A 24,261-nucleotide genomic window follows, 5' to 3' on the forward strand; every position below is an offset into this window, starting at 1 on the left:
CAAAAACGCACGTGTCCAATGTACCCAATGTCCCGATTGTCAACAAACGAAAAGCGGGTACTCGCGCACCTTGCCCGTGCACGTACGCCCACATGCTCTCCAGCGTGCTGCTTAAAGGGGAAACTGTGACATAACCCCCCCCGCAGGGCGCTCCTCCCAGAGCGCTATGAAACATCCATCTCTATTGGCAGTCCCGGCCCCCTGGGCAAAATATCCCAAGCTGAACCAGGAGACCGCACAGCATTCTTAGTGCAACAAAAAAGCGGAGCGAAGTTCTCAGCAGAACAGCAAAGCAGAGCGACGTCCTCAGCAGAACAGGAAAGTGGAGCGACATCCTCGGCGGAACAGGAAAACAGAGCGACGTCCTCGGTGGAGCAGGAAGGCAGAGCGACGTCCTCGGCATAGCAGGAAGGCAGAGCGACATACTCAGCAATGCAGGAAAGCAGAGTGACGTCCACATCGGAACAAGAACACAGAGCGACGTTCTCAGTGGAGCCTGCCGGCTGAACTTGGTAGGCTGTGTCAACGGATTCGGGCGTGAGCATAACTTGGTTGATCATGTCAGCAGACTTGGACATGAGCAAAGCTTGATTGTTCATTTCAGCAAACTCATGTGTGAGCAGAACTTGGTTAAACGTATTTACTGACTCTGGCGTGAGCATAACTTGGTTGGTCAGGTCAGCAGACTTGGACCTGAGCAGAGCTTGGCTGTCCGTGTCAACAGACACCTGGGACAATAACTGGGCATTATAGTGGACCTCTGGAGCTGAAACCCCCTCGTGGGTCTCAGGTTGGAGCTCGGAGGTCACCACGTCGACCTCTAGCTGGAGCTCGGCAGGTGAGCCCACCTGATGGGTCTCAGGTTCGAGCTCTGAGGTCACCACGTTGTCCTCTGGCTGAAGTTCGGTGGGTGAGACCACCTCATGGGTCTCAGGTTCAAGCTTGGGTTCCGAGGTTGACATGTCGACCTCTGGCTGGAGCTCTGGTGCTGAGACCTCTTCGTGGGTCTCGGGTTGGAGCTTGGAGGTCGCCACGTGGATCTCTGGCTGGAGCTCAGGTGCTGAGACCTCCTCATGGGTCTCAAGCTGGAGCTCGGAGGTCGCCACATTGACCTTTGGCTGGAGCTCGGCGGGTGAGACCAGCTCATGGGTCTCAGGTTCGAGCTCTTGTACAGAGGTTGCTACATTGACCTCTGGCTGTAGTTCCGCAGGGGCTTTCCTGTGTTGATGCTTGTGCTGACGCCAGCTGCTCTTGAAGCATTCCTTAGAGCAGAAAAATGCTTCCTGGAGACCCAGCTTCTTGCATGTGGGACACTGAAGCTGAGTATCTGTTCCGCAGCCCTCAGTCATGCATCTTGGAGGAACCTGAAGTGGATTTGTGGAGGCTGCCCTGTCAGTCGCCTCGTAATAGAGGTTAAATGGCAGGTCAACCTGGGGCTGTCCACTGACTCTCCACCCCAGTAAATCCAGACCATGTAGCTGCCCGGGCTGCGTGAACTCCTCCATAAAAAGTTCCGCAAACTGAATTCAATTCAATTAAATTTTATTTGTATAGCGCTTTTTACAATAGACATTGTCTCAAAGCAGCTTTACAGAAATATCAACATGGTATACAAATATTAAAGGTGCGAATTTATGAGCAAGCCACTGAGTGGCGACGGTGGCAAGGAAAAACTCCCTAAGATGTTTTAAGAGGAAGAAACCTTGAGAGGAACCCGAATTAGAAGGGAACCCATCCTCATCTGGGTAACAACAGTTAGTGTGAAAAAGTTCATTATGGATTTATCTGAAGTCTGTATGGCCTTAGGAGCAGCCGTAGTCCCAGCAGTCTGGAATTAAAGAAGATTTGAGCTCCATCCAGAGGCAGAAAGGATCTGGATCTCTAGTATCTCCATAAATTCGTGTGGGGCCCGGCGAAAGGAGAGAGGGAGAAAAAAGATAATTATGACTGCGAAGTAGTAGAACAGAATCTAGTCAGGGTAGGCTTGAGTAAACAAATACGTTTTAAGCTTAGACTTAAACACTGAGACTGTGTCTGAGTCCCGAACACTAATAGGAAGACTGTTCCATAACTGTGGGGCTCTATAAGAGAAAGCTCTTCCCCCTGCTGTAGCCTTCACTATTCGAGGTACCGTCAAATAGCCTGCATCTTTTGACCTAAGTAGGCGTGGCGGATCATATAAAACCAAAAGGTCGCTTAGATATCGCGGCACGAGACCATTTAGTGCTTTATAGGTTAATAAAAGTATTTTATAATTAATGCGAGATTTTACTGGGAGCCAATGCAGTATTGATAATATCGGTGTGATATGGTCGTATCTTCTAGTTCTACTTAGGACTCTAGCAGCTGCATTCTGGACTAACTGGAGCTTATTTATATTCCTACTGGAACATCCAGACAGTATGGCATTACAGTAATCTAATCTAGAGGTGACAAATGCATGAACTAGTATTTCCGCATCATGTAGTGACAATATGTTTCTTATTTTAGAAATATTTCTGAGATGAAAGAAGGCTATCCTAGTAATATTATCTACATGAGCATCAAATGATAGGCTGGAGTCAATAATCACTCCAAGGTCTTTAACTGCTGTACATGATGAGACAGAAAGACCATCCAGAGTAACCATGTGATCAGAAAGAATACTTCTAGCTACACGTGGGCCTAATAAAAGTATTTCTGTTTTATCAGAATTAAGTAGAAGGAAGTTAATTAACATCCAATGTCTAATGTCCTTTACACAATCCTCAACTTTACTAAGCTTCTGTCTGTCCTCTGGCTTCGCTGAAACATACAACTGTGTATCATCAGCATAAAAGTGGAAGCTAATTCCATGTTTACGAATAATTTGACCTAGGGGTAGCATATATAAAGTAAAGAGCAGTGGGCCTAAAACAGAACCCTGTGGAACTCCAAAAGTAACCTCAGTACGCATGGAGAAATCACCATTTACATCTACGAACTGATAACGATCGGTCAGATAAGACCTGAGCCAGGACAGGACTGTTCCCTTAATACCAACAACATTTTCTAATCTATCAAGTAGAATAGTGTGATCTATAGTATCAAAAGCTGCACTAAGGTCGAGTAACACAAGCAGCGAGACACAACCCTGATCGTAAGTCAGTAGAAGGTCATTTACTACTTTAACTAACGCTGTCTCTGTGCTATGATGAGGTCTAAATCCTGACTGATACATTTCATGAATGTTATTCCTATCTAAGTACGAGCATAACTGCTTTGCTACAACCTTTTCTAAAATCTTAGAGATGAAGGGGAGATTTGATATTGGTCTATAGTTGGACAATTGAGACGGGTCAAGATCAGGTTTTTTAATCAAGGGTTTAATAATTGCTCATTTAAGTGATTTAGGTACATAGCCAGTGCTTAGGGAAGAATGGATTATATTTAGAAGTGGTTCAATTACTCCTGGACAAATCTGTTTAAACAAACATGTAGGTACGGGATCTAGTATGCAAGTTGATGAATTGGCTGAAGAGATTAATGTAGCTAATTCGGTCTCTCTAAGCGGAGCAAAACATTCTAAGCATTGATTTGATATTGCTACATTGTCATGTAATGGGTTTGTTACAGTACTGTCTGGTTTTAATTTAATGGCCTGTATTTCACGTCTAATATTTTCAACCTTATCAATGAAAAATTTCATGAAATCTTCACTGCTATGTAATGATTGAGTGTTTCTCTCTGTAGTGGTTTTATTCCTAGTTAATTTTGCTACTGTGTTGAAAAGGAATCTAGAATTGTTTTTGTTGTCTCCTATTAAGGTGGAGAAATAGATTTTTCTAGCATCGCCATTGTCGAGTTGTCTGTTTTAAGGTTCGTGTTTGATCGTTATACCAGGGTGCTAATTTTTTTTCTCTAATTATTTTCCTTTTGAGTGGAGCCACTCTATCTAGCGTGTAGCGGAGTGTTGACTCCAAGCTTTCAGTCGCCTGATCGAGTTCTGTGTGATCTGACGGTGATCCAAATCTAATTGATGTTTCTGCAAGGTTATTTATGAAGCTCGGTGCAGTAGCTGATGTGTAGGTACGTTTTATGCGGTAGCGAGGCGAGGTGGAAATATTATGATCAATACGTATTATGAACGAGATAAGATAATGGTCTGAGACAACTTCAGACTGCGGAAAAATGATAATATTTTCTATACTTAGTCCGTATGTTAGTATGAGGTCAAGAGTGTGACCACCATTATGAGTAGGCCCGATTACGTTCTGATTAATCCCTACTGAATCTAAGATGGACACAACCGCTAATCTTAGAGGGTCTCCCAGGTTATCAAAATGAATATTAAAGTCTCCGACGATTAATGCTTTATCTACAGACACAACCAGGTTTGAGACAAAGTCTGCAAATTCACTAAGAAATTCAGTATATAGCCCTGGGGGTCTGTAAATAATAATTAGAGGAATTGACTTATTTTTTGTGGCTACATAACTTATACTGGTATAAAGAATTTCAAAAGAATTAAATTTATGCTTAGGTTTTTGTGTGACGACTAGATTTTTACTATGGATGAGTCCAACACCTCCTCCTCTACCAGTTGAACGAGGCTGATGTACATAACTGTATCCAGGAGGACTGGCTTCATTTAATGCTATGTACTCGTTTGGTTTAATCCAAGTTTCTGTTAAACACATTAAATTACATTCCTGATCAGTAATGATGTCGTTAACAATAAGAGCCTTAGACGCAAGAGATCTAATGTTTAACAGTCCTAGCCTCAGATCAAAAGTGCTGGCTGTGCATTCAATATGATTTAATTTTATGTTAATTAGGTTACGAAGATAGACTTTACGAGATTTTCTATATATTTGTATAGCTCGGGGAACAGACACAGTCTCTATAGTATGTATTACCTTTGCCGGATTTTTAATTGAACGTTGATTATACTAAATGTTCTTATTGGAAGATGTACTTACGGTAGGCAGTCACTTGGAGTGTAGCGCCTTGGAAATGTTGTCTGAAAGCAGTTCCGCTCCAAGGCTGCTGGGGTGCAGGCCATCAGGACGAAACAACCTAGGACGCTCCCAGAACAGATTCCAGTTATTGACAAACACCAGATTCTGCTCATTACACCAAGAGACTAACCAATCATTTAATGCTAGAAGTCTACTGAACTTTTCTGCTCCACGTCTGTATGTGGGAAGAGGTCCAGAGACGATGATCTTCGCGGTGGGTGATCTGCCTCGTACCGTCTCGATCAGGTTGGAGAAGTCCCTCTTCAGAACCTCCGTCTGCCGCAGCCTGGTGTTGTTCGTCCCCGCGTGCAGCACAACCGCTCCAATGCGCTCGTCCTTCTTCAGGATCCCGGATACCTGCGCAGCGACATCAAGGACACAAGCACCAGAAAAACAGTGTGTGCGCACCTTACCTTTAGATTAGGCTACACGGACGTTCCGCACAATGGAGTCCCCGACGATCACAGCGTTGGGTCTGGTCTGGCGGAGAGGGGCGAAGCGGTTCCTGGTTGGAATCTCGAACACCGGAGGTGGAGAGGGTCCAGCCCGCGCCTTTCGCCGCTGGTTCACCCAAGGCCCGAGGTGTGTTGGCGCCGGCGTGACGGAGACCACGGCTGGGAAAGTCCTAGGTGCACGGTCCCTGCACAGAGAAACACACGGCGTAGAGGGGCTGGGAGTGGAAATACCACGCTGTGTGCTTACCTTGGATATGTGGGCAGAGGCACAAGATGTTTCCAGCGCAGTTTGTCGCTCCAGCAGCTGGGCCTGCTTGTCGAGTAGGCCGCGGATCTGCTTCTCCACATCCTCCAGTTCCAGCCGCACCATGTGAAGCTCGAGCGAGTCCTCATCTGCACTCAAAACCGGAGAGACAGCAGACATATTTGTTTTTTTGTTTTTAAACAGAACAGCGGTAAGTGAGAAATGTGAAACGTAAACAAGGCTAGCGGTAGGTGATGCTAGCGGGCTACGTGCTACAAGCTAGTCGCGGATGTTTGTAAAAAAAAAAAAAAAAACAGATCAAATTTGCGACAGCGCAACGTTACGATTGTTTTATCTAAAGTAGTGTCAGTTATATTTGTATAACGTAAGGTAAATAATTTTAAAGTATAGAGATTAGAAGAAATTAATGCAATAGCGTTAGCTCGAAGGGTGCTGCTTCCTCAGTGACACTTCAGGTTGCCAAGTTGCCAGGTTGCCATCATGACATCATGGAGGGCAGAGGACCCAGTGCTCACCAGCTCCTCCACCCAGTCACGGGCCGGACCGCAAAACCAGGACACTAAGAACCCTATCCACTGTCTCTTAGTAGGCTTGGGATACGCCAGGCTGCAGAAATATTCCTGGCAGCTGAAGAGGAACTCCAGCGGGTACCACAATCTCCGGCGGAAGTTCGACGGCGTACCTTTGAGGGAACTGCATGGACAAGAAATGCGGCCAGTAATCCGAGCGGTTCCCGATAAGGTACTGTCCTGCTATTTCCATGATAGCGTGATGTCTCCCCTGTCTTCCTGCTGCATCCATGTAGAGGCGGAATATTCTGTAACATCTCGAGACATAACAAAGATAAAGACAGATGCAAATGCAGTAGAAACAGTTTTATTAAAGAGAGAGACAAGCAGGTAAATCCAAATCGTGATCAGAACCATAATCCAAAAACATGCAGAAGGTCAGGCGATCTGCAAACAGGCATAAACGGAGCAAGGCAGGAAACTATGTCGTGGTCACAGAAAACAGGGTCGATATACAAAACAAGAAACATAAACTATAGCGAGGGACTGGGAGCGGAGAAACCAGCATGGACTAAATGCACTAATCTAAACATGGAACATGACATGGACAAAATAACTAAGACTATGACTGTGGTTAACTATGGTAAGGAAACTAAACTAAACTAATCTAAGTTTCTTATCTAATCTAACTTGTAGACTCGTGTCTATTTTAATCTAATATTCCGCACCATGTGCTGGGAGACGCGCGGTATATATGCAAACATAATCAGCATGTTAATTGCTGATGGCTGACACCAATCTAGATACACGTGAAATAACAGCCAATGACAGAACAGGGAGGAGACATAACTGAAACATAACAAAAACGCACGTGTCCAATTTACAAAATGTCACAATTGTCGACAAACGAAAAGCAGGTGCTCGCACACCTTGCCCGTGCACGTGCGCCCACATGCTCTCCAGCGCGCTGCTTAAAGGGGAAACCATGACAATCATCACAAAACTTTAGTGGTAGGTTCTGATGCAATCTCACTCAAATTAGCCATTGGGGTGCTATTCAAGCACACAAAACCAACAATATCTCTTGGAAGGTAAAGAGTACAGTTACATTTAATTTTTTAGTTTAATTGTTTTGCTCAATCTATACAAAACAAACTCTTGAAACATTTAGCTCCACCTACAAAAATTTGTGACAATTTGCATAAAATGTAAAACCTCCTTTTGCAAACTAGTCCTAAGATTGGCTTGTCTTAAAAATAACCTAATAATAACTGTTTCTCAGTTGTTTGGAGCTGCACAAAATTTAAAAGACATCTTTATGCCAATGTTATGAGGAGGTCTGCAAAGTTTGGGATGTGAATGTAGACAGGAGTGGAGTTTTTCATTAACTGTTTTTATTAACTGAAAGCATGGTTGAGCTGAAGTTTGGTGTACTGAATTTGTCTGCTTATCTCTAACTGGATTTTAATTTCTATTGGGTTACTTCAAAATCATGGCTGCCTTCAGCCAAATAGCTTTCAGCAAAATTTGGTAAATTTTTAATCATTTCTTACTGTAGAACCCAGTGTGTGAGGGGGCGGAGAAAGATTTGGGAGACAGGTGGAATTCAAGCAGAGCTCCGCACTTGTGTTTATTCACACAGCACTTTTCAGTGCACTTACAAAAACTCAAACCAATTAAAAAAAAAAGTCAAAAAAACAAATCAACTGAAAAGGGTCCATCAAGAACTTTTGCTCTATTCAAGTTCATACTTCTAAGTGTGTGGGTGTGTGTGTGTTTCTCTTTTTTTGTGCGTTGCACACTCTGCCAGTTTACATTCTCCGGTCGAGCCATCGCTGAAAGCACAAAGAAACATGCATAAGTAGACTGGCAGTAACAAAAGACACAGGTGAAAATCATCATGTGTTAACTGCTGGTTCAACCCACGTCCTCTCTGTCTGCAGGGGACTCTTGACCATGCCCCACTGCCACATATCATCACCACCCAACTCAGGCCTGGGAGCCTGCAGCTCATGACACCCCCTTCCATCCCTGACCCCTGATAGTGGAGGTAATCCACCACTATCATCTGTGCACCAGGCATGTAGACCACATTCAATTTGAATGGCTGAAGTGCCATATACCAATGAATGATCCATGTGTTGGCATCCTTCGTGTGGTGGAGGCACTGGAGAGAGGCGTGATTGGAACAGAAAGTAAATGAGTGCCCCAGTAGGTAGTACCAGAGGTTTTAGTAAAGTCAGTCATCAGGCTGGTGATGTCCAAAAAATTATGTACAAACCTCAGATAAAAGTCAGCCCTCCTCAGGAACTGCCTCACCTTTTTGGTCTTTGGTCTAAGGCATGCAACAATCAGTGCTGTCTTATCGATTTGGGGATGCACCAGCCCATGGGCCAAGAGGAAGTCCAAATACCATATTTCCACCTGTCCAATTGCACACTTCTTTGGATTTGCTGTGAGTCCCGCCCATCTCAAGGATTTCAGGACAGCCCTCAGTTGTTGTAAATGCCACTGCCAATCATTACGTATGCCATTACTTATGCTTAATTATGCCATCTAAACAAGCAGCAGCAAATGCATTGTGCATTCTGTCCATGAGGTGTTGAAACATCTCCTAAAGTCCACACAAAAACTTACCCACTGCAGGACTGCTCTCTAGATGTTGGAATACTCCAGCTGCATCTGTGACAGCAGCTGGTGGGTGGCAAGCTGGCCTTTCCTCTATAGAAAGTGGAGGAGTCAGAGAGCGTATTTCTCCTCTGACCACACATCTGTCGCATGCTGGAAAAGCTCGAAGAAGGCCTCTGGATTGTCATTGGAGGTCATCTTGGTGAGCATCAGGGGTGAAATAGTGACACGGGACATAGCTGGAGATGTGGTGGGCTCCAGCAGCTTCTGGAGTGTTCGCCAACTCTTGGCATGATCCTGTATGCAGGCTTTGAAATGCCGCTGCTGCTTTTTGCACAGGTTGAGAAGCATTTGTTGTTGATTTTGGTGGAGGCTGGAGAGGGACTTTATGATCTTGCCAAGCAGGGAGGCTTCCATGGCACTCTCTCAGTCTTCAGAAATCCTGGGTTTTGGCACCACTGTATTGTAGAACCCAATGTGTGAGGGTTTGGAGGAAGACTCAGGAGGCAGGCAGTTTTCTAGCAGAGCTCCAGTCTTTCATTTATTCATACTGTGCTTTTCAGTACATTTAAATAAACTTCATGAAATGAACAAACCAACTGAAAAGTGTCCATCATGAACTTGTGGCTTTCGATCTGTTCAGGTTCTTCTGTGTGTTTTGCACTCTTTGCCAGTTCGATCATTCACTCTCTCTCTGTCTCTGGTTACAGCACAGTTACCTAAAGCACAAATAAACACACATAAGTGGACTGGTGGTAACAAGACACAGGAGAGAATCATCATACATTACCTGCCGGTTCAACCCGAACCCTCTCCAGCTGCAGCTGACACTGGACCTCGCCCCCTCTGCCAATAATACTTATTAAGTTTTATGAGCATTAATCACAAATCTTGATAAGTATGTTCTTCTATGGAATCAATCTTGTTCTTTGTTCTTTGGCATGAATGAATATCCTTAGCAGGATTCAGTACCAAGTTTAATTTTGGTTTTATCGGGCCACACAAGATGATGCCAGATGTAGTTCTAATGACATTTGGTGAAGTTCAGGCTCCTTATTTTGTGAGATGCTTTCAGGAAGGTTGTCTTTCTTGCAAACCTTTCAAATAGCTTGTTTTTATGAAAGTGGTGCAATCCTTCATCATCCTCCTTACTGTGTGGGGGACAGTGTGCTCAATTAAATTATTATGTTTGCATTTTCAGGCAAATGTCCAACTGTTTCATACATATGAACCTTTCTGTTTTGTAATTGTTATGTAAAGGTATTTTAACTGCATATGTAGTTATTTTTAATATCCATTACCAAATTTGTGCAGGCCAAATAACCATCCGTCTCTTTTGTGTTAAAAAAAAAAAAGTCTTTATTCTTTCCAGAGGGCTAAGGGATTTTCTAAAATCATATTTATATCCAGTGAGTTTGCTGAGACTGAGAACAAATGAAAAATAATGTACTTTGATAATGAATGGTAATATGCTTGCATTTATTTAAAATCTTATTTAGAGGTGTTAATACCTTTGCCACATATATTTTTGAGGTAAATACTAGCTTTAGACCTTATCCTGGTGGAATAATGTTATAGAATCATTTAGCCAGATAAACTATAGTTGATACACACATACACAAACCAAACCACTCTTACTATGTAGGTGTTAATCCGGCTGGGACGACAGCGATGGAGAATCAGAGGGCGGATCCAGACTGATGACAAACAGCTGTGGGATGAAGAGGAAATGGTTTTCCTCCCTCATATCCATGAGAGTTTTGAGATCAAGGTGAGTGACATGCACCCACACACACACCTGTTCAAACAGAACCTCCTCTGAAGGTCATGATGACAAAACCCTTTTTATTCATTAATGATGGCTGCATCAGGTATTACATAACTGGAGAAACTATGTGAGAGACAGGGTACTGCAGCTTCTGATTAAATGATAAACTATGAAAAGGATTTAGGGTATTTGTATTTTTGTGATATTGATTTTTTTTCCCCCTGCATGCAGTTTTCCATTTTAAAATACCACAATAAACATCATTTAAACATCCAACACTGAAAGCCTAAAAAAGACAGGAAAACAAGCACTTCCACTATTTCAGGTTTAAGGACAGCAGGGGAGGGCATGATAATATTATCAGTTGTGCATTCAGGAACTGCGGCAATAGCAAAAACTCAGCTGGATGGTGTATTTGAAAAATGATTCTGATAAAATACTTTTACAAATTGGCTGTAATCACTGCCATTAAAGTTATTTGTAAAGTGTTAGATTTGACACATGATGCTATAGGTTTATTTATTTATTTTTGGTCTAAATTTTAATTTATCTTTTTTTCTGCTGAAAGGTGAAAGAGCAGTTTTTGATTATTATTGCCTGAAATTTTGTGGTGACACCCCTAATATATATAGTTAACAGATATTAAATATATACTTGTCTAATGTTAGTTGAATCGAACATACAGTGATAGACATTATTTCACATTAATGAACTCAAGTTATCATGATATAATAAGTTGAGTGCACCTGAGATTGGGTTGAAGAGGTTGAGGCTTCCAGCTAGTGTTAGTTAATATTGGAGAGATCAAAATGCTTGCTTATAATATACCAGATTCATGTGTCTCCCATTTTCTTGGGGAGAAAAAGACTATACATTTGGAATATTTTTGAGTGATACCTTGCACTAGTGTACTCCGATGTTAAATTGAGGAGCAGGTCAGGTCTGGTTGGCAGGCCTGGTAATATAATATAATCGGCAAAAACATCACTGGATATTGTGGCAGTGTAATATGGTTTAAGCATAATAAAATCTCACAATCCTACTGTATATATTATTTTACAGTCTTACAACTACCTGCAGATAATACAAAATGGGTCCTACAGAACTTTTACCTTCACACCTTGGACAATTTAGTGGTCCAGAGTGCTTGTGGAGTTGTTGGTAATAAATATGCCCCAATAAAACATGTTAAGATGTTTTCAAACATCTTGTTTTGGAGGTTTTTTGGCAAGGTATACTGAGCTGTAAAAAGCGATTTTCTGTTGTAGTAATCATGTTTTAGGTGCTACTGCTGATATCTTTTCAATTTTACATGGAACTGATGGTGTGGCTTTACCATAATCCTGACTCATGAGATCCATGCAACATAAAATCTGACTTATGGAAAATCTGACTTTATGACCACAGGGTCATAAAACAAGAACAGCCAACTTTTACTACAGTGTAATAAAAGTGCAAATTTATAGCAGAATGGATGAATGGAGCTCATTATCATTGCCCCTGGCATATTTGCTTCTTATTTTTGGTTGTTTCCATACTTGAAGAATCCTTGCTTCAGGGCAAGTAATGTTAAGCTGTAGGTGGTAGTAATTTGAGCAAAATTAGTAACTTAGTAACTTTATCTCCTGTGGCAAACTGTCTTCGGTAGTAGACATTTATAGAGTAGACTATTCTAGAGGCACAGTTGCCTTTCCTGGGCCTGGAGCAATGGAGACACAATGGAATTTTGCTTACAAGTTTAGTATATATAATTGATCACATAGGTTCTCTCTCAGGATCCCACCTCGATTATGCAAATCCCAATTATGTGACATGGTGCCTCGCCATACTCTTCACAGAGATCATCCACAGAGGCACTGCTTCTGGTTGCAATGTCCCATAGTCCACTATGACTAATATGAAACAGTACCCATCTACAGACTCATATGGCCTGACAAGATTCATACCAATTCTTTCAATGGGGACCTAGGAAAGATACCATAGTGGTATGTTTGGGGTTGCTGACATTAGACAATTATGGCAAGACACAAACCACCATTGCACATCACTGTAAATGGTCAACCAATAGAAACAAGACTTTAACTTGAGTAGTGTTGTATCTACCTTTTTCTCCATGGCTTTTTGCTACCAACAATTCAGTCATGGTTTCCATAGGTTCTGTACAGCTTGTTATTAGGGGTCAAAGTACAGATGGGGGGTGAGGGGTGAGGGTGTAAATATGTCTGAATATAATATAAACATATAAATACCTCTATAATATATAATACAATTACACTTATTTCATGTCTCCATCAAACAATATATTTTCTTGAATATTAAGACGGGCACATTCATGAATTGTGTGTGCCATGAAACAAACACCTTTCAGTCATGCTTATCTTCCATATCATGACCCTCTGTTCACTTACTTCTAGCTTTTTTACCAGGTGGTCCAAATTTTTGTCCAAACAAAAATAAGAGTGACAGCTTGTGTCAGTGCAATAAAAAAAAGTGGTACATTAAAAGCTCATAGTGGCTTCAGAATCTGCATAAATGACAGTAAAAACACTTTACAAACATTACATATCTCTTTATGTAACTATTGACCAAGTTTATATTTGTAATAAATAAGTAGGCTAACATAGCTGTGGATACAATACTTAGCAAGGTATGATAGTGAAAATAAATTAAGATGAATAAGGGCATTCAAAATAGATTAAACCTGGATCATTTCAGGTACATGCATATGTTAAAGTAAATGTAAAGATTTTCAGCTCTGGTTAGACCAGAGTACCAACCACGAATTTCAACATTGTGCAAACACACGCAGAAGCATTCCCATTGACTGCAGGTCAGGGGTCGGGAACCTATGGCTCATGAGCCATATATGGATCTTTCAGTGATTGCCTATGGCTTAACACCAGGAAAAAAGAAATAGGACTCATGAAATCTAGTGTGTCAGTTCAATTAAAACTCTACATATCACATATTTTAAAATATTACATAATTCATAACCAATGTCCATTTGTCATGTATACACCAACCTGTGGCACAACAAGCTCAAATTTCACTGGACAATGTGAAGCAGAGTGGTAATTTCCTGATTTAATACTAAGGTGAAATAGCTAAAAGAAAAACAAAGACAATGAGTATCGTTCTTTCTAGTCCGAACGGACAGCCGAATTTGTATATTTGGAAGTCACATTAATGGTAAGTAGTGTTCAATTTACTGTCACTTATGTATTGCATCTTGTATTGATTTACCATTTGATGAAACTATCATAATTGGTTAAATGGCATACAACAGGCCTATCAGTTGAAGTGCAGGCTGTTAGGTCTAGAACACGCAAAATGTCAAATGGCCTTTGCATTACCAATTTTTATAATTATGCAATAATAGTAAAGATAATAATTATAAGAAGAAGAAGCTAAGAAGAAGAAGCTTTTATTTTTTTTGCTTTTATGGCTCTGCCAGTAGGTATTACCTCTGCTGTAGGTATTGTGGAAAGTCAACATTGCGAAACCATACGGAGAGGCATTCCCACTGGCTGCAGCCTGTGGGTATTATGGCCAAACAGGAAAATCAACATTGCGCAATCACACACAGAATATTCCTGCTATACTTATGTTCAGAATTTACATTTATGTGCTGAAATCGCTTTTGGAAAAAATAAGTCTATAATATTGTCTCCTCTTTTTCTTATCAACAAAAATAAAAAGCGATTTTGATTGTCTCATCTTAGTCATGGAAAAAGGTCGTCGACTAACATTTTTCATCATAGTTTTTGTTAATGAAATTAACACTATGCAATTGTTAGGATTTCTTTTCTTCTTTTTCTTCTTCTTCTGCCTTAAAATGAATCAGGCAGAGCAAACCATAAATCCTACAGGAATGAAACTTTGTCAATAGATCAGCCTAGTGGCACTACTGTATAGCACGGGGTTTTACATCTGAGGTCATATGCAAAGTTAGAGTGTGGACATGTGGTCAGATAAGCTGTTTCTTATGAACCGTAACCGACTGAGCTGAAATTTTGTATGCTGCATCTATGTAGTAATCTTTAAGTGGATTTTTGAAGGTATCACAAAATTTTAATGGTAGGTTCAGGTCGGGACTCAGTCAGGGACCTTCAGTACAAGGTTCTGAAGATCTCTGCATGGTGGTAACAAGGTTGGGGCATGGTCATACATAGGGGTGGAGTTCAAATCCAAATAGCTGTTTCTCAACCTGTGGCTCATGAACCATATGGCTGATCAAGCTGAAATTTGGTATGGTGGGTCTATGATTTTTCATGATCCCTAATTATTGAAGAAATATAGTCATCGTGAGACAATCAGGTTTTAACAGGCATTTGACAAGGTTTCCATTAAGCTATCATCATGAATCTTAAATGGTAATTTCATAGGGGTTGGAGTTAAGTTCAAATAGCTGTTTCTCAGTCTAATTGTGCTGATCTGTGAACCTGTAACTGGATTTTTAATCATCACTGAACTGATCAAATATATGGCTACTTCCCACCAATTAGCTCTTACCAGGCATTTTAATGTCAATGTCAAATTTATTTGTATAGCACCATTAAAAACAACATAGGTTGACTAAAGTGCTTTAAAATAATAATTACAAAAGCTAAAAAAAAGACATAAAAATAGTATCAATAAAAAAAAAAAAAAACTAACGTTCTAACTGTTACATAGCAATCATATAACCAATTTAAAACTATCTCTATGGCTGGTCAAATGCCAAGGAAAAGAAATAAGTTTTTAACTTGGATTTGAAAATAGTTAAGGTAGGAGCAGTTCTAATGTGTAGAGGCAGACTATTCCAAAGCTTAGGGCCAGCCACAGTGAAAGCGTCATCACCTCTAAACTTCAATCTAGATCTGGGAACCGTTAGTTGCACTTGATCACATGACCTAAGAGTTCTAGAGTGTTTTGAAATAAATTCTATAGTGCATTGGTAGCCAGTGTAATGAAGTAAGAATAGGGGTAATGTGTTTGTGCTTTTGTGTACCTGTCAGGAGGCTGGCAGCAACATTCTGGACTAATTGTAATCGGGCTATAGGTGTCTGATTATTTCCAGTGTAGAGAGAGTTGCAGTAATCCAGATGAGAAGAGATAAAAGCATGAGTCACTTTTTGAAGATCCTTAAAAGTTAGAAAAGACTTGACCTTAGCTAAAATAAAATACTTGATCTGACAACCACATTAATCTGTCTGTCAAGTTTGAGATCACTAACCAGTACAACGGTGAGGTTTTTTAACTTGTGGTTTAATATAGGATGCAAATTGATCCAAGTTAGGTATTAAATTTGATGTGGTGGACTCCAGACCAAAAATAGCAATCTCAGTCTTACTCTCTTTTAAATGTACAACACTAATTCTGAAAAAGTTGGGACAGTATGGAAAATGCTAGAGTGGAAAAGAAAATGGAAAAGAAGAGTGATTTTTAAATGTACTTTGACATGTATTTAAGGAAAAATCTTATAAAAGACAAGGTATTTGCTGTTTTATTTAATCAACTGCATAGTTTGGTAAACATTTATTTTGAAATTAATGCATGCAAAACATTCCAAAAAAGTTGGGACGGAGCAATTTAGGACTAATAATTATGTGACAAGTTGAAATAAGAAGGTCATATGAAACAGGTGAGGAATCGTCTATCATAGTATATAAGGAGCCTCCAAAACAGGCCTAAACCTTCAAGAGCAAGGATGGGTCGAGGTTTGCCAATCTGCCAACAGATGTGGCAGTGAATAATCCAACACTTTGAGAACATCATTCCCCAAAGACAAATCGGTAGGATTTGGGGCATTTCACCTTCTACATTGCACAATATAATTAAAAGATTAAAGGAATCTGGTCAAATCTCTGTGTGTAAAGGGCGAGGCCGAAAACCACTTCTGAATGCGTGTGGTCACCGATCCCTCAGATGTCACTGTCTTAAAATCCATCATGAGTCTGTAATGAATATCTTGACATGGGCTCGTGAATACTTTGGTAAACCTTTGTCAGTCAACACCATTTTAGCACTGCATACACATATGCAAGTTAAGGGTCTCTGGGATGGACAGTAGCACAGTGGATAGTTCAAATAGTTTCCTCCGGATCAAAGAGGAAAAGAACCATCCAAGTTGTTATCAGCATCAGGTCCGAAAGCCAAAAGCATCTGTCATTGTATGGGGGTGTGTCAGTGCCCATGGCATGGGTAACTTGCACATCTGTGAAGGCACCATTAATGCAGAAAGATATGTACACATTTTGGAGCAACATATGCTGCCATCCAGAGCAGGACAACGCCTGCTAAATAAGGCAATGAAGTTCCATACAGTTGCACAGCTGAAGAAATGCATAATGGAAGAACTGGGAAAAATTCCGCTTGCTAAACTTATCCAACTCGTGACTTCAGTGTCCAAACACTTAATAAGTTTTCTTAAAAGAAAAGGTGATGTTACACAGTGGTAGTCGACTGTCCCAACATTTTTGGAGTGTGTTGCAGTCATCACATCTGAAATGATTGAATATTTTCAAAAATAAATTAAATTCACAAAGTAAAACATATAATATGTTAATAATGTAATTTCAATATATTTCAAATGTAATTTTCAAATGAATTTTTGAAATGTTTGGGTTTTTTTTTTTTGCATTTTCCATACTGTACCAACTTTTTCGGAATTGGGATTGTAAGAAATTTTAAGACAGCCATGATATTAATACTTTTAGGCAAGTCAAAAGTGGTTCAAGAGCATTTGAGTCATTGAGGTCATGTATAATGTTTGGGGCATGATCATACATGAAGCTGAGCTGAGATGAGATAATAATAATAATAATAATAATAATAATAATAATAATAATAATAATAATAATAATAATAAACTTTATTTTATAGGGCGCCTTTAAAAGCAGCTTCTCAAAGTGCTGTACACAAAATAAGCAGTAGACAGAAAAAAATGTAAAAAAAATAAATAAATAATAATAATACATAAATAAGAAGAACAAGAAGTGGAAGAAGAAAAGTAGACATCAGCAATCCAATGCAAGTTTATAAAAAAGTAAGTCTTGAGTTGAGCTCTAAAAATGTCAAAGTTCTGAGCTTCCCTAAGTTCCTTCTCTAAGGAAGAGAGTTCCAAACGGCATAGACAGAAAAAGCCCTGTCACCCATAGATTTTAAGTGGGTTTGTGGAACAGTTAACAAATTACACTGTGAGGAGCGAAGTCTGCGATTTGGAGTGTAAGGGATTAATAAAGCAGATAAATAATGAGGAGCTAAGCCATGTAATGCTTTGTATGTCAGCATCATAATTTTAAAATCAACACAGAAACTGACCGGGAGCCAGTACAAGGACTCCAAAACAGGAGTAATTGCATGTCTTGGTCCCATTCACTATCCTGGTGGCAGAGTTTTGTACATATTGGAGTTTATTGAGTGTGGATTTAGAAACTCCGGCTAAAAGGGCGTTACAGTAATCTATCCGGGAGACAATGAATGAGTTAATCAGTTTTTAAGCTACAGAGAAGTTTAGCAGATGACTTTTTCAGGAACTGTAAGTCATGTCAAAGTGATATATGGTATACACCATCTACAGTATGTGCTAATGTGCACGTGGATTTTTGATGTGATCCACTATCTGCGATCTCATTCAAATTGGCCACTGGGGGGCACTATGTGTGCACAAAGTAAAGCACAATTCTTGGAAAATAAAGTGTACTGTTAAATTACAATCTATAAACATTGCATTTTGTACCATTTAGCTTCATACAGTTTAATTTGTGATAATTTGCATAATCTGCAAAACTTACTTTGCTGAACCTGTCCTGTGATTATTGGCCTGTCTTCACAAGTATGGTGTTAAGCTACTCAGCAGTATAAAACTCAATAATTATTGGCCGTCACATGACAATCAGGGGATTTTTAACCTATTTAACTCATTAAATGAGTTAAAGCCAATCAACTTTCAGCAGGCATTTAACAGGGTTAACTTTTAGCAGGCATTTAACAGGGTTAACTATCATGAAATTTGAATGCTAGGTTCCTCTATGGACGTACTAGTAAGCCAGGCAACTTAGTCAAATTGGCCAATTGTGGGCACGATTCACAGTTTTTCCACACAAACAAGTATATAAATTAAGGTTAATAGCGAATTCTTTTTTTCCCATAATAATCTTGGCTTAACACACAAAATCTGTCTTTTTGGATCATTTAGCCACACTCGCTCAAATTTATGAAAATTTGCATAATTTGCTAAATATATTTCTGCCAAATAGTCATGGAATTTTTGGCTTGTGTTCACAAAATTGGTGTCAAATTACTCAGCAGAGTCTAATCCTCATTAAAAACATGTTGAGATTTGCAAACAACTTGTCCCCATATATCATTCCTAGTAGGGCAAAGTTTGATTTACAAACACAGCTGTAACTCAGGACTGGTTATATAATTCCGAAAGTCATTTTAAGGGTGATGTTATTAAGAGATGTGCAAAGTTTGGGGTATAGAGGTCAATGGGGGCAGATTAAGTTCAAATAGAGAGTCAAGCACGTATTGCTTGGAACCCTATTGTTTTCGTTAGGCTTCTTGTTCTTGTTTTTCTTCTTGTTCTTGTTTTCTTTCTTACAACTGATAGTGTAGACCAAACAAACTCGGTCAGTATGTACAGTAGTACTCCTTCCTGCTACACAGACAAGAGAGATGAGCCCTAATTGACCTAATAGTGGCACTATAGTGAAGAGTTTTATGTTTTGGCTAATATCTCAAATATAACTCTACATTATTCCTTAGATTCTCCTGCAAGGAAAAGTCTCAAGAACAATTTAGCTCTGTCTAATTTGCATGATATGCAAAATGTTGTTTTGAGAACTTGTCCTCTGATTTTTGTTCTTCACAGTTCTTCAAATCTTCACAGTTTTAGTGTCAATGTACAATAATTACAAAAACATTTGTAAACAATGTGGCCACCACATGTCATTCAATTCTAATGAGGTGGAGCATAATTTACTCAAACAGCTCTAACTCATGACATTTTGCATGGATTTGCACAAAACTTGAATCATACATATATGGAAGTGTCCGTCATAACAGGTCGTGCAAAAAGTATGTGCAAAAAAGTAACAATATAATTTTTAAAATGCTGTGAATGTAAACACAACATGCTATGATTTAGTATGCTATGATGCATGCAGCGTGTGGTGTAAATGTCTATTATGAATGGAAAAGAGGCTCCAGTGATGATCTATGCTGTCCTCACTATCCGCTGCAGGGACTTGCGATATGATACAGTGCAATTTCCAAACCTGGCAGTGATGCAGCTGCTCAGGATGCTCTCAATGGTTCCTCTGTAGAAAGTGGTGAGGGTGAGAGGTGGGAGATTGGCTTTGTTCAGCCTTCTCAGAAAGTAAAGGCGCTGCTGTGCTTTCTTGGTTATGGAGCAGGTGTTGAGGGACCAGGTGATTAATAATAATAATAATAATAATAATAATAATAATAATAATAATAATAATAATAATAATGATAACCCAAATTATCTGCGGGTTATTATCTAGCACTTTAGCACCTTTAAGGACATGTATAAAAAGATATTATGTAATATAGTGCAAGCCTGTAAGTACCAAAATGAGAGAAAAAGCTAGATAATTTTGAGAAATATTTTTATTCCAATGGAATCCATTGTGTCTGTGACTGCCATTTTTGTTATTTTTTTGTTTTGATCACTGTAGTGCCACAGTGTGGCTGATTGAGGTGAGACTGGAGGAGTATTACCATCCCTCAAAATTTCAAGTCTCTAGGCATCAGTTTTAATAACATTTTATATAGCTGCAAGCAGCGATGATGGGCCCAAGCACTATAGTGCTATTGCCACCCTGGTGGGTATATGAAAACAATGCATAGTGAAGCTAGTGCTGTAGGATAACTTGTTTTGTGCTGATGTGTTAGGTTAAGTCCAGGTCTAAGGCAACAGCTTCCATGTCCAAACATACAGCTCATATTTGGTTTTATAATGAATGAAGATGATGTTGTATCCTTATTAGCCATTAATTAATTGTAGTGAAGTAATGTGTAGTGGGCACATACATTTAAGGGGGTGCAATATAGCTTTGTTTATGTGCCTTTCTTCTAGTTTTTCATTTGATCTGAATTACATTGTAACAGCTATGCAAAGATTAAGGTGAATTATACTCGCACTTAAGTGGGTAAACATAAGAAGACTATTTAAAAGCCTGTTTTAAGTTATACGCTTCCTGCTGCCAGTTGGTGACACTATGGCTGTGACTCCCAATAGTCACATCCATGTGCTCAGCCCCCGTGACCAAACATACAGCTCAAGTTTGATCTAAATCACTCAATGCATAAAGAAGATATGAGACACTTCCTGTTTCCCTTTTTTCAACATAAATTTATTGTCATGGCAAAACCATTCAAGATATCACAAATCTCTTTGTAATTTAGCATCTTCAGTGTCTTGGCATAATATTGACCAAGTTTGGTGACAATAACGTGCATCCCCTAGGAGGAGCCCAGGCCAAATGGCCAATGACTCTGACATGTGTGCCGAATTTCATGAGTTTTTGAGAATGGTAAAAAAAATAAATAATAAAAACTTGAAATAAAAACTGCTAGGAAAACAATAGGGCCCTGCCCAATTTCGGGGCTTGGGCCCTAAAAAGAATTATCCTTAGGAAAACAATAAGAGCCCTGTGCACTTTCAGTGCTTGGGCCCTAAATTATAATCAGGGTTTAAGCATTTTAGGGTCTTTAAGGGCATGTATAAAAAGATATTACTTAATATTGTGCAATCCTATAAGCAGCTAAATGAGAGAAAAAGCAAGATAATTTTAAGGAATAGCAGACTTTATTAAGCTTGTCTAATTGCTGCTGAACATTGATTGGCCAATAGCAGCCATGTTTTTCAAAATTCACAACTGTCTTCATAGACTCTGATGGGACCTTGGACAAAGACACTTTGTGTAAGATTTCAAGTCGATTGGACCAATGGGTTCCATATTTAGCAAAATATTTAATATTTTGTCCTGTTATAGCATCACCAACTGGTCACACTCAGTAATTTTATAAATCTGGCCACAGATTGAGCTCTTACATAATTGTCCCAAGATTGATGAAAATATCTCATTCCATTTAAGAGTTATAGCCATTTAAATAAAAGTATCCACACCCATTTCAAGCCTTTTGATATGCCCTTGTGAGGTTAAATCAAAAGTTATATATTTTTAAATAATTATTCATAAAGGGACTCCATAGAATCTTTCTGCACTGGTCTGGTTCCAATCGGATGAGCGGCCTAGGACTAGTTCGCAAAAGAACATTTTGCAAAAAATCCAACATGATGGAAAATTTTTCATGGTAGAGATGAAATCGGAAATGAAAATATATATGTTTTATTCATCTTGAGCCCAAGATTCAAAATGTTCAAAAGTTACACCCGTTTTTGTAAATCTTTTTGTTCGATCAGTGTAGCGCCACCATGTGGGTGATCGAGGTCAGACTTTGTGCCAGTGTAGACTCAAGGAGTAAACAAAGTTTCAAGTCGCTAGGCCTTACGGTTTTGTATGGATGATAAGTTTTAAGGCCGAATAATAATAATAATAATAATAATAATAATAAATATAGTCGCAAGCAGCAATTATCAGGGTTTACTTTAAGTGCATGCATAAACAGATATGTATTATTTAGCATGCATGTAAGCATTTAAATTGGAGATGAAACAAGACAATTTTCATCAAGTTCAGGTAATCTAACATATAAATATAGCATTTCCATTAACAGTTTTTAACGGTTATAGTGCCACCTATTTCCCGATCTCTATAGACTTTTGCATGCCTCTTTAGAATCATAAAATGCTTACCTCATTTCATGAAGTTCTGAGGTTTTGCTTACGAATTATTGGCTTTGGGGTATACTTTTTCAGGCCCATATGTTTAACTGATTCTGACATCCAAAGACTAAAGTTAAACTTTTTTTTCAGAATCATTGACATAGTGAGTCCAGAAAATTGTACTACAGTCCAGATAACTGTACTTGTTGAGGTTGAGTGAAAAACGTAGAAGTTGTCCACAAAAGCAGCTTTTTAAAATAATCACAAATATTTAATGATTTGATTGAGACCTGTGGTTCTTAGGTATTAGTATTAGGAGGTCTAATATATTATATAAATAATGTATGTGTGAAACATTGCTGTTAGATTTCCAAGTATCTCAGGAATCTCATATTTATATCTTCAGATCTCCGTCAGCCCTTTCAGCCTGTTCTACAATTATTTACTTCTATTAACTTTTAGTTCTGTGCTGCTATGAGCTAAATAGTATGGTTTTCCTCAGAGCGTTTCAGATCTGGGGAGCCTAAGTGAACACGCACGGACACATGCATGCTCACGGAGGACAGCCGAGTTTATTCATGCAAACCAAGCGTATTTATACACTTTGATAAGAAGCAGTGTGTGGACAGTTTCTACTGGTGCAGGGGCCAGACAGATTTAGACAAAACACCCAGGGTCATACTACAAAATAAGTCTACGTGTTTCAGCTATATTAAAGGATGGCAGCTGATCAGCTTATTCAAAGAGGTAATTAAATGTATACATTTATCATAGGTATTTGAGAGTACATGATATAAGAGAATTTCCTTTCAATTGCACAATATACAATCATTTCATGCAGGTAAAAATTGATAAGACCTCCCCATGGCCAAGTTCAAATACAGCATCTTAACACCCAATCCAAAATGGCCTACATGGTAAAATTGTATATAATTTACATCATCTAAATATAGGATTTGGATTATTCTAGGACAAATTTTACAGAAGTTATAAGCAAATTTTAAAAAATAAATAAATAAATAAAATCTCATATCTCATAACCAGTAAGTGGTGCTGTTCAAAAACTGCTCATATACCCTCAGGTCATGGTTGTTATAAGACACACCAAGTTTGGTGTCAATAAGCCAAAGCATGGAAGAGATATAATTTCACATTCATTTTGGCATACTTGCAGTTATATTCGTTGACCCATTGTATGCAAAAAAAAAAAAAAAAAAAAAAATCGTCTGCATTGTCTGAAGATAATCTAAGCAAAATTTGGTGAAGTTCTGATGAATGGCCTAGGAGGAGTTTGCAAAAGTAGGTTTTTCAACAAATTTGGAATTTTGTGAGGTATACCTAGTCGAATGATTTACAGTTTTACTATGTAGGCCATTTTGGATTATGTGTTAAAATGCTGTATTTGAACTCTCCCATGGGGAGGGGCTATCACCTTTTACCTTTTATAAGTGATTGTATATTTTGCAATGTGCAAAATATATGCACACATTATTCATATAATATATTAGACCTCATAATACTTTGCCTCAAGAACCATTGGTCTCAATGAGATCATTAAATTAAAACGAGATGGCACCATCCTAAAACTTTTTTAAAACATGGTTCTGATGACACCTACCAGTTTTTGTCATTTTTGCCAAGTCATTCATAAAATACAGCATAGAACTAAATTCAAAATTGCTGACCACCAAAATGGCTGACATATGACACTGTAATATCGAACGACTTGTTATGCCCCACTGACTCTGTAGAGACCAGTTTCATGATTTTAGGACAAACCATTCACAAGTTATAAGCAAAAATTGTCTTTTTTCATATTTCATGAACATGGTGCTGTTCGAAAACTGTACATGTACC

The 24,261-nt window shown here is 39.1% G+C and overlaps 1 protein-coding gene across 3 annotated transcripts in view; it reads left to right on the top strand.

The window, feature by feature from the left end:
* The window catches only part of ripor3 (RIPOR family member 3), a 114,429-nt gene that overhangs the window by 20,617 nt on the left and 69,551 nt on the right, over window positions 1-24,261 (top strand). For all 3 annotated transcript variants that reach the window (XM_053683590.1, XM_053683592.1, XM_053683591.1), the window contains exon 10: window positions 10,482-10,607. In XM_053683590.1, the coding sequence (XP_053539565.1) occupies window positions 10,482-10,607 (126 nt within the window). The remainder of the gene's footprint in view (window positions 1-10,481; window positions 10,608-24,261) is intronic.

This window comes from Ictalurus punctatus, chromosome 11 (assembly GCF_001660625.3).
Source record: "Ictalurus punctatus breed USDA103 chromosome 11, Coco_2.0, whole genome shotgun sequence".
NCBI lineage: Eukaryota > Metazoa > Chordata > Actinopteri > Siluriformes > Ictaluridae > Ictalurus > Ictalurus punctatus.